General features: G+C 42.4%; 1 protein-coding gene across 1 annotated transcript; it reads left to right on the plus strand.

Annotated features, from left to right (window-relative positions):
- Positions 1-2605: 2605 nt before the first annotated feature.
- Positions 2606-11223, plus strand: SPINK8 (serine peptidase inhibitor Kazal type 8 (putative); the record flags this gene model as incomplete). The annotated part of the gene is made up of 5 exons (XM_060202472.1): positions 2606-2657; positions 3266-3344; positions 5521-5570; positions 6634-6755; positions 11154-11223. Coding segments are annotated over exons 2-5 (309 nt in total), but the record flags the coding sequence as incomplete, so codon positions are not given.
- Positions 11224-12114: the final 891 nt, after the last annotated feature.

Consider the following 12114-nt stretch of genomic DNA (forward strand, 5'->3'; position numbering starts at 1 on the left):
ATTCTTAGTCCACCACCATGTTAACTATCAAGCTCAAGCAAAAATTACTAAAGTGGGGGCAGGATAGAAAGCATAATTGTTATGCAAAGAGACTTTTATGCCTGAGGTTCCAAAGTCCCAGGTTCAATTCCTGCACCACTATAAGCCAGAGCTGAGCAGTGCTCTGGTAAGAAGAAAAAAAAAAAAAAACTAAAGTCATGGGCCCCTAGGAACATAGCTACATACCTAAAATAAACTTCCTAGCTTCTTTCCACCCTAAAATCCCATCCTCGCCTGCTCTGTTCCTACTTTCTGGTTCCTATTTATTAAAGATTTTTGTCCTGATTTCTATCTTACTGCCTTTATATACCAAGTAGCAGATACTACTATGATTCCATCCTGACTTCCCTGGGCAGATGACTGCACCAATGTGTCCTGGAACCTCACCTATCCAGAGCTCTACCCCACTAGGGAAAGATAGGAGCAGGCTGGGGGGTGGTCCAGGAGTTGGCACAGTGGATAAAGAACAGGACTCTTAAGCCTGAGGTCCAGAGTTCAATCCCTGGCAGCACATGTACCAGCATAATATCTGGTTCTTTCTCTCTCCTTCTGTCTTTCTCATTAATAAATTTAAAAAATATTTTTTAAAATTAAAAAAAAAATAAAAGAAATAGGCTGGGGTGTGAATCCACCTGCCAACACCCATGTCCAGCAGAGAAGCAATTATAGAAGCCAGAACACCCACATTCTGCACCCCAAAAAGAATTTTGGTTCATACTCCCAGAGGGGTAAATGTTAGGGGAAGATGACTAGAGGACTCTGAACTTCAATTCCATAAGGACCCAGAGAAAGAAGAGGAAAAGAAAGCCATTTGGAAGTAGTGATAGGTGTAGGTGTGACTTAGGAAGAGAGGAAAGGACCATAAAAAATGGGCAAAAATATAGATACATAGACAGACAGACAGAATGATAGGTTGTTACAGAAATAATGATCGACCCGTATCTGTAACCTTGGGACAATCACTGCAGTCTTCAAAGGAGGGAATGGGGACATATTCTGATGGTGAGGACCGTGTGGAATTGTTCCCAATATTAAATCATTAAAAATGTTCCAATATTAAATCATTAAAAATACTCTAATAATACAGTAATTGGTAACTACTTGAATTTATGAGAGATTGGATATGTCATTATTTAAATGTGCACAAAATTTAGAGGATTTGCAAGTAAAAAATTTAGGATTATCAGGAGAAACATGGTGCTTGATCAGAGAAAGAGTAGAACTGACCTCTATAACAATGCACATGACTCAGTTAAGACTGCTCATTCAGAACTGGAATCTAAGGAATTTATGTCACAAGTAACCTCTGGACTTTCCTTTTAGAGGAAGTTGGTCTTTTTCAGGGGCTTACATTAGTAGTGCTCGAAAGGACTACCACTTAAGGGAAAGTTTGCTCCATCCCAGAATTTCCATTAAATTTAAGACTGAACTTGGCAGTTTCCATGTAACATAACTGTCTACTTTAAGAATCAGTGTAAAAAAAAAAAATCAGTGTAGTGGTCTGGGAGGTAGTGCAGTGGATAAAGCATTGGACTCTCAAGCATGAGGTCCTGAGTTCAATCCCTGGCAGCACGTTTACCAGAGTGATGTCTGGTTCTTTCTCTCTTTCCTATAAATAAATAAATAAATAAATAAATAAATAAATAAATAAATAAATAAAATCAGTGTAGAAACATTCTATGGTGAATGTTTAAATAAAGTGAATCTGCAGTTTTGACTAGTGATGACATAATTAACTCCATATACTGATATGGTGATTTGCAGTGTTGCCTCAGTGTTTGAAGCCACCCTAGATATAATGGTAAAGCAAATGAAAATGCAGGAATTCAAACATTGAGAATCACATTGCTAAAAAGACAAGTCCAGGCTTGGCAGGAATAGATTTCAGAGTGGTACTAGACAATACAGCTACCCTCAGAGAAGTGAAGTAAGAACAGAAGAGATTTAGGTATTCAAAATGTGGACTTGGCTTTATTGCTTTGTGAAATAAGAGGTAAATATAACTACCACATGGTATCACTCATATGTGGATTCTAGAGAACTGAAACACACTAATTTGTAAAAATAAGCAAACTACAAATACCCAGACGTAAACAGTCTCTAAGCCTTCGTGAGAACTCCAGTGGTGATTGCTGGGAAGGTGTGTGAGGGGCACAGGACTTGGGTGGCGCTTGCAGTGCGTGACTACACCCTGTAATTTATAATCTTATGATCACGAGTTTAAAAATGGGTTGTGGGGAAAAAAACAAAGAAAAGAGGACTTGAAAGATATAAATGAAAAAATAAAAGCTATAAATGTGAGCTGTGTGTAGCCTTACTAACTTCGAAGTTCAGTCTTCCACAGCAAGGCATTGTGATCTTGAAGAGAAACTTCCTCCTCTCTCTACATGGAGTTATCAACAAAGTGAAAATTAAAAATAACTTCTCTAGGTCACATGTATAGATTAGATTTAGAGGACATGTTTCGCATGTAATTTCCCCTTCGTTTGCTTCCCTGCAAAAAAAAAAAAAAAAAAAAAATTCCTGTCCAGCCAGTTTTTCAGAGCAGCTGAGCAGCCGCGTGGGAATTACAGCAGGTAAAGTGGGCCATTAATTCGCAAGGTTTGGGAAGGAAAAAGGTAATATTGTTGTTTTATTTGTTTTCCCTCCAGGAAGATTTGGGGCAGAACTTTTTGCCTAAAAATCTGTAAGAACATGCAGATAGATGTCAGTCTTTGCACTATAATATTTTCAAGAATGCGGGTAAACTCTTAGTAACCATGGTTTTCGTGTGTGTTTGTTTATGTATGTGTGTGTGCGCAGGTGGTTTTCACTTCAAAAGTTTAATGGATTACTAAATATTGACAACAAAGTGCTACTATTATAGAAAATTAAGAATACAGGAGTGTCTGGGTGAAGTTTAGTCTCTTCTCATTCCTCCAAGTGCGCTGACTCATACCTGTCCCAGAATTTCTGACAGCCCGTCTCACCTTAGCAATAAACAGCTCTTAGACATCCTTTTGGCTGCTGCACAGAGACTCCACACTAGCCCTTCTTTGTTCCTGGCGTCCTCTAAAATTCAATTTTGAGACTCTTTTCTAATGTCCAATTATTCTAGGAAAATGAATTCAGTAACTTAATTTCATCAGACTTAATTTATTCCAAATGAGCTGGGGAAAAAGCAGACTTGTAGAATGTGGACTTCATTTCCTGACTGAGAGTTTGTATTGACATGGGGTTTCCACAGGTCTCTGCCACCATGAAGGCGGCCTTCTTGGACATCCTGTCTGTTGTGGTCGTCTCTGTCTGGGCTGCCTTTGCTGTTGGTGAGTAACGTGTGCTTGCTCTCTGTACCATCATTCTACTCTAATAATAATACCCACGGCCATGGGAAAATTAGAGGCAGATGTGAGGTACCAATTTTATTTACTCCTAACTGCTACAGGTGTAAAATCTGAAACCCAGAGGGCAAAGGTTCACAAAGTGTCATTGCTATCAAATGTGGAGTTTGAGTCCAAAGCTACCAAATTCAAGACCACTGAAATTTTCTACACTCCTAGTCTGCCACTCAAGACGGTCAAATCTTAGAAGTGCTTGCTTTCAAAGGCTAAACATGTGCATCGCTCACGCCCAGAAAGAGCTTCACTAGGCTCTGCAGGAGTAGATGCAGGTGGTATTCTTGTTGGTGGCTGAGTCTAGTGTGAATGATGGTCTTGGTTCCACTTAAACTCTGAAACTCTCAGTCACCTTCCTACTTTCCATGTGTACTTTCTCTCACTCAAAATGTGTTTTTCAGGTCTCTCTCTCTCATATCACAACAGGCTCTGTAACAAACTGCAGACTATTATGTATGTCTCTCATATTTTAGGGGAGAGGGAGGGATAACACCTTCCCTCTTTAATAAAGGAAAACTATTTCCTTCTACTAACAACAATTTTGACAGCAAATGTATGGATTTTCCACACCGATCAACTCCCCAGTACTCTGTAGACATCAGCTAGCTGTCCAAATATGAAACTAACTGCCCAGCAGACCTCACAGGTATCAGTCCCACAGGAGTGCTCTTACTGTAGCCTGGGAAGTAGCATAGTGGGTAAAATGTGTACCTCTCAAGCATGAGGCCCTGAGTTTGTCCCAGAGGGAGCCCTTCTCCTCCCCCAGCCCTTTCCTAAGTAAGTAAGCCCTCCTTACTTGCAGAGTCCATCCTAAGTCCCAGTCACCATTACTTCTGAATGGTTATGAATAAGGGGTTCCCATGGCTCCCTCCTTGGGCTTGACAATTTGCTAGAAGTGCTCACAGAATTCTGTCTTCCCCTCCTCTCTCCATTTCTCTCTGTCCTATCCAAAAACAATAAAACAACAAGGGCAAAAAAAGGGAATAAATAAATAAATATAAAAAATATTTTTAACTGGAGTTGGGCGGTAGCGCAGCAGGTTAAACGCACATGGTGCAAAGCGCAAGGACCGGCGTAAGGATCCCAGTTTGAGCTCCCGGCTCCCCACCTGCAGGGGAGTCGCTTCACAGGTGGTGAAGCAGGTCTGCAGGTGTCTGTCTTTCTCTCCCTCTCTGTCTTCTCCTCCTCTCTCCATTTCTCTCTGTCCTATCCAACCACGACAACAACAATAAAATAATAAGGGCAACAAAAGGGAATAAATAAACATAAAAATATATTTCTCTCTGTCCTATCCAATAAGGGCAACAAAAGGGAATAAACAAATATTTAAAAAGAAGAAGAGGAACAACTAAGAAGGACTACACCTATGAAATAGAAAGGCTGTTATTAAGATCTCCGTCTTACAAGGTGGGGTAGATAGAAGTTTTCCCTTTTTAAATTTTTTTATTATTGCTTCTTTAGAAGGAAACATGCTGCATCACAGAATTTTAAACTTTTATTTCTTTTTTTAATATTTATTTATTTTCCCTTTTGTTGCCCTTGTTGTAGTTATTATTGTTGTTATTGATGTCGTTGTTGTTAGATAGGACAGAGAGAAATGGAGAGAGGAGGGGAAGACAGAGAGGAGGAGAGAAAGACAGACACCTGCAGACCTGCTTCACCGCCTGTGAAGCGACTCCCCTGCAGGTGGGGAGCCGGGAGCTTGAACCAGGATCCTTATACTGGTCCTTGCACTTCCCACCATGTGCGCTTAGCTCACTGTGCTACTGCCCAACTCCCACACTTTTTTTTTAATTAATTAATTTTTGGCTAGAGACAGAGGTATATTGAGAGGGAAGGGGGAGCTAGAGAGGGAGAGAGAGAGAGAAACTGGTAGCCCTGCTTCACTGCTTATGAAACATCCCCCTGCAGGTGGGGGGACAGGGGACTTGAACTGTCGCCTGTTCGCTCATCCAGGTGTGCCACCACCCGACTCCACCCTAGACTTTCCTTACGAGCATCGAGCACTGATGCTTCCTGTGTGCCGACCAGGATCCCTCCCATCTTGTCTTCTTTCCCTGCGAGCAGAGCGCAGAGCACTACATTTCAATTCGTATCCATCTTCTAGATTTCCCTCTTCCTGCCGCCTCCAGCGGGGATCTCCTAGAGGAGACCAAGGTGAGCTGTGCTTCCTGGCTTCTCATGAATGTCAGTGGGGAGAGACCTGGTTTCCCTGGGGACCCTGGTTCTTCTGGGAGGTGAGGTTCAGAAAGGATGGGGGGGTGGGATAAGCCACAATGAAGACAGAGCCACCCACCACACATTTCATTGTCCCTGAGCTTCCTTCTCATGCATCAACGCAGTCAGTCCATGAAGTCAGTCCATGAAGTTGCAGCCCAGATGCAGGTCTTTCCTGTGTTGCAGTGAACGCACTTTTGGTCAACATAAACCCGCCTCCCTCCCTCACACCGAGTTCCCACGGGGCAATCCCTTTGCTTCTACATCTGGATTCTGCTCATAGCGAGTTTGCGCCCGCTGCTGTATGAAGCACTGCATACAAGTCACTCAGTCATATTTATAAGGAAATGCTAAGCTTTGAAGACATCTTCTTCACTATAACCCAACAATCATATTTTGCTGTTGATATGGCAGGAATTTTTAAGCTTTTATTCTTATTTGTTTAACCTTGGTTTACTGTATGATAAGACTTTAGGAGCACAGCTCCAAGGGTATGTGTATGTGAATGTGTCTACGTGTATATATACACAACTCATTGTACCCCCATGAAGGTTCTTGGTCATCACACCAGTTAGAGCTACCTGTTGACCAGAGGTCTCAGGTTCTCCTCCCAGCACCACCATAAGTCAGAGCTGTGCAGTGCTCTGGTGAAAATACAGAACAAAACAAAAAACAGAAAAGCAGAGAAGTGCATAGCTCAGACTGGGGAGTCTACAGATCATATGTTACATTACAACGCACCATGCGGTTACATCATATTGTAGAAGTGCATAGCTCAGACTGGGGAGTCTACAGATCATATGTTACATTACAACGCACCATGCGGTTACATCATATTGTTAGCCATAAATGCCAGGGATCAAACACTGAGGCTTCTGAAGTTTATATCCAAACACCTGGTCTAGTGTCCCTTATTCTTAGCCACCCCTACCCCACACACACCAGTGATGATAGCCAGAGGTCCTGGAAGAGACAACTGAAGCTGTCTGTGTCTTGCACTCAGGTGAAGTGTATCGAGAACATAAACAAGTGCTGGTTTTTCTCCTACATCAAGCCAAGTGAACCTATATGTGGCAGTGACCAGCTTACCTACAGTGGTGAATGCCATCTCTGCTTCAAAATTCTGTAAGTCTTGTTTTTTTTTTTTCTCCTTTCTGTCTTTTTTTCTCCTTTCTGTCTTTCTTTTTCTCTCTCTCTCTCTCTCTCTTTTTAGTATTTATTCCTTTTTGTTGCCTTTGTTTTATTGTTGTAGTTATTGTTGCTATTGATGTCGTCGTTGTTGGATAGGACAGAGAGAAATGGAGAGAGGAAGGGAAGACAGAGGGGGAGAGAGTCAGGGGGCTTGAACCGGAATCCTTACACCAGTCCTTGTGCTTCGCGCCACCTGCATTTAACCCGCTGTGCTACCGCCTGACTCCCCTCTTCTTCTTCTTCTAGCGTTTGCCCTTCTTCCGTAGCCAGTCAACAGCATCAGGTTGAGCCTGATGTAAAGTTTCGAGACCTCCTCATATCTCTTATCAGAAGGACAAAGGCAACCAGATTATGGATGACAGCCTCAGAACACTCCTACATAATCTGTTCAGATCTTCCCTCCGGAGCAGGGAACACCGGGCCCATGTGCTGTACATCAGCCCTCGAAACCACTTGGTTTGGCTGTATGACTCTGATTTTTTTTCTTTCGATCTGTTAAGATATTTATTTATTCGCTAGTGAGTGAGAGGAGGAACCAAGAGACCCATAGTGTCACTCTGACACATGTGATGCTGGGCATCAAACTCTGGACCTCCTGCTTGGGAGGCCAACACCTTACCCACTGTGCCCCCAAGAATGTTTTCATTGCAATGTTAAGTGCAACTCTGAAGTTGATAGTTTTATATAGCCTGATAATGATGTTATAAATGTCCAAATTACCCTTAGTAGAAGAGAAATATTCTCCATCCTTGTTCCAGAGAAAGGCCCTCCATTTCTTCCATCTCTTCCTGTGCTTTTCAAAGTGGCTGCACTCAGTCAATGTAGAAACAGCCTCACTAGTGTCAGGATGATCATTGTGGTCAGGACAAGGACCCAGTGGATGACCAGAGAGACGGGTCACCAGGGAGTATGTCTGCTTTGCCATGCACATGGCCCAGATTCAAGCCCCACTATGCTGCCTGAGAAAACTCTAGTGCTGAGGCCTCTCTTAGTATCTCTCTGTTTCTCAATGTCTCTGTCTCTCTCTCTCTCCTCCTCCTCCTTCTACCACTATTTCTCCTCCTCCTTCTTCTGTTTCTCCTCCTCCTTCTTCTGATTCCCTTCCTCCTCCTGTTTCTCCTCCTCCTCCTCTCTGTCTCTCTCTCTCTCCTCCTCCTCCTCCTGCTTCTACCACTATTTCTCCTCCTCCTTCTTCTGTTTCTCCTCCTCCTTCTTCTGATTCCCTTCCTCCTCCTGTTTCTCCTCCTCCTCCTCTCTGTCTCTCTCTCTCTTCGCCTTTATGACTTAATGAAGCAGTAGTCTAGAGCAGTAAAATAGCTCACACTTGAGGCCCCAGCTCTACAAAAAGAAGAAACGGGGCTTGTCAGTGGCACACTTAGTAATATGCACATGTTACAACACACAAAGACTCAGCATCAAGTCCCTGCAAGGGGGAAGCTTCAAGAGTGGTGGAGCAGGAGTTGGGCGGTAGCGCAGTAGGTTAAGTGCATGTGGCACGAAACAAAAGGGCTGGCATAAGGATCCCGGTTCCCTGACTCCCCACCTGCAGGGGAGTCGCTTCACAGGCGGTGAAGCAGGTCTGCAGGTGTCTGTCTTTTTCTCCCCCTCTGTCTTCCCCTCCTCTCTCCATTTCTCTCTGTCCTATCTAAGAACGACGACATCAATAACAACAATAATAACTTCAACAACAATAAAGAACAAGGGCAACAAAAGGGAAACTAAATAAATATAAAAAATTAAAAAAGAAAAAGAGTGGTGAAACAATGCTGCAGGTGTCTCTCTTTCCCATTATCCCTTTTCCCTTTTTATTTCTGTTTTTATTCAATAATAAATAAAAAATACATTAAAAATAACAAAAAGCAGAAACAAAATAAGTGAAGTGAACTCTATAGCAAGTAGCCATGACACTCAGATCACGTGGCCTTACGACTCGTCCTCAAGCCAAAGTATAGAAGTTTGGTGAAAAGAAAAAGAAAAAGAAAAAGAGGAGAAGCTAGATGATTCTTCCTGGCAGATGCTTCATTGGCCCCTGACTAGAAGTTATTCCCTAGAACATCCTTCTTCAGCTTTTCATCAGATATGTGGCTTAGTCTGTAGATCCACCATATTATTAGAAACTTTGAGTGGTACCCAAGCAGAATGCCCAATTCTCTAGTTTGCACTGTGATTGTGGACTTAAAAAAAAATATGACTACAGATCTAGAGAGGCTGCAAATGGAAAGAGAGAATATTAAAGCTCTACAATCTCAGGCAGAAGGTAGATAGCATAATGGTTATGCAAAGAGAGTCTCCTGACTGAGGCTCCAAAGTCCCAGGTTTAATCCTCTGCATGATAAGCCAGAGCCAAGCAGTGCTCTGGTAAACAAACAAAAAATAATAAATAATAATAGTTATATGGAAAACTGGGAAATCTTATGCATATACAAAGTATTGTATTTACTGTTGACTGTAAGACATTAATTCCCTAATAAAGGAATACAAAATTTTAATTTAGTTTAAAAACTACAATCTCAGGGGGTCGGGTGGTAGTGCAGTGGGTTAAGCCCAGGTGGCGCAAAGCGCAGGGACCAGTGAAAAGATCCTGGAGCGAAAGGATCCCAGTTCGAGTCCCCAGCTTCCCACCTGCGGGGGGGGGGGGGGTGTCGCTTCACAGGCGGTGAAGCAGGTCTGCAGGTGTCTATCTTTGTCTCCCCCTCTCCGTCTTCCCCTTCTCTTTCCATTTCTCTCTATCCTATCCAACAACGACGGCATCAATAACAACAATAATAAAACAACAAGGGCAATAAAAGGGAAAAAAAAAAAAACACTACAGTCTCTACTGTTCTGAAATCCAACCTTATTTTGTTAACTAAGTCCCTTTAAACAGTCCCCAGAGTAATGAATTGCTCCTCTGAAGGATGTATTTTCCAGACATCCTCACTGATTCCTTTCTGCTGATGTCTCTGCCCAAACCCTCTCTCCTGAACAGGAGAGCAGGGTGGCTTATACACGTCTCACTGCTCTGAGTGCATTCACATGCATATTTCTTTATGGGGGGGGCTAGTGGTTTAGAGCACACAGCTGCTGACACACAGTCACAGCTTCTCACTAAATGCGTATTTCTTAATTGAGGAGAAAGTCTCAAAATTATCCACTTAAAAAGGACAAATGGGGGCTGGGCAATGGCACACCGGTGGAGTGCACACACTACCATGTGCAAGGACCTGGGTTCGAGCCCCTTTTCCCCATCTGCAGAGAAGCTTCAGAGTGATGAAGCAGGTCTGCAGTTGTCTCTCTACCTCCCTCTCCTCTCTCAATTTCTTTCCGTCTTATCAAGTTATAAATAAATAAGTAGATGGGGGAAAAATACCACTAGGAGCAGTGGATTCATCATGCAGGCGCTGAGCCCTACTGATAACCCTGGTGGCAATAAAAGTAATAATAATAAATAAGTGGAATTTAGTACATTTACAATATTGTGAAACCTGTATCTTGTTCAAAAATATTTATCTTACCCCCAGCATAGTCCCGCACCCATTAGGCATTTCTCCCCATTTACGTCCTTTCCACAGACCCTAGCGACCAACACTGCTTTGTTTCCAGTGATTCACTATTCTGAATATTCCACGTCAACTAAATCAAGTAATACATGACACTTTGTATCTGCTTCCTTTCACTCAGTATAAAGTTTTTGAGGTTCACCATACTGTAATAAGATCTTTTAAATTACTAGTAGCCTATCATATGTACATGCCCCAAACTGATTCACCATGTATCCACTGATGTTTGTCGTAAATAGAGCCCCATTAAGCATTCACGAACAAGTGTTTACCGGAATATCAGTTTCCAATTTGGGGTATGTGCCTGGGAGAGAAGTTAAATCAGATGCTATAACTCTGTGAAGGGCTGTCAAGCTGTGTTCCATAGAAGCTGTACCATTTTACATTCTTGCCAGCAATATGAGGGTTCCACTTTTTTCTTTTCTTTTTCCCCTTCCTCTTCGAGCTTTATCATGAACATTTTCATGCCACATCCTTATGGGTGTGAAATGGTATCTTATTCTGGTTTTAATGGCATTTCCTTAATTGTTAACAATGATGAACATCTGTTCATGTACTTGCTGGTCAAGGACATACCTTTTCTGAAGAAATTCAGATGTAGTCGTGGGAAGAACCACTGCTGTTTCCAATGGAGAAAATGGAGACAGAACTCTGATGATGGGAATGGTGTGGCATTGTACCCCTACTATTTTGCTGCTTTGTAATTTTATAAATCACTAATAAGAAAAACAGAAGAAAAATTGTCATCATAATGTATTATATACCATAAATAAAAAATAATAATTTCTTTCAGATATGAAGGACTTAACACAACTAAACTATATGATGGACCATGTGTAAGTAAAAGCCACTTTTCTTTTTTTTATTTTTTATTTTATTTATTTATTTATTTTAAAAAGGAGACATTAACAAAACCGTAGGATAGGAGGGGTACAACTCCACACAATTCCCACCACCAGGTCTCTATATCCCATCCCCTCCCCTGATAGCTTTCCCATTCTCTATCCCTCTGGGAGCATGGACCCATTGAGAGTTGCAGAAGGTGGAAGGTCTGGCTTCTGTAATTGCTTCCCCGCTGAACATGGGCATTGACAGGTTGGTCCATACTCCCAGTCTGCCTCTCTCTTTCCCTAGTGGGGTGGGTCTCTGGGGAAGCGGAGCTCCAGGACACATTGGCGGGGTTGTCTGTCCAGGGAAGTCTGTTCGGCATCATGCTAGCATCTGGAAACTGGTGGCTGAAAAGAGAGTTAACATAAAAAGCCAAACAAGTTGTTGAACAATCATGGACCTGAAGGCTGGAATAGTGCAGATGAAGAGTTGGGGGATGTTCCCTGCAGGCTCTTGTGTACTTCTGCTTTCAGGTATATATTTTGCCCTAGTATATGGATACGTGTGAACATATGCTCTATCTCAGGGGACCTGGTCTATATCTAGGTTTTGGGACTTTGTTAGAAAGTGAACCACCTGAGATGGAATTAGAGAATACTATGAAAGGAATAGTCTCACCCGAGTAATGAAGCTGAAGGGTTGTCATTCCACACCTGAAGTCTCTGGACACAGTCTGAAGTGAAGCATGCTGGGGTGGCACTCGTTGTGTTGATTAGGTTGTGATCGGCGGATGCAATAATATTTGATATGAATTGAGAGAAGCATGCAGGAAAGTGTGCCCCACCCTAAGGTTCCAGGACTGGGGAAAAATATAGGCTCTATGGTAGAATGTGAAGTTCCTGCTGTCTTAGGGTTCAAGAAGACAA

Source organism: Erinaceus europaeus, chromosome 12 (genome assembly GCF_950295315.1).
Source record: "Erinaceus europaeus chromosome 12, mEriEur2.1, whole genome shotgun sequence".
In the NCBI taxonomy this organism is placed as follows: Eukaryota; Metazoa; Chordata; class Mammalia; order Eulipotyphla; family Erinaceidae; genus Erinaceus; species Erinaceus europaeus.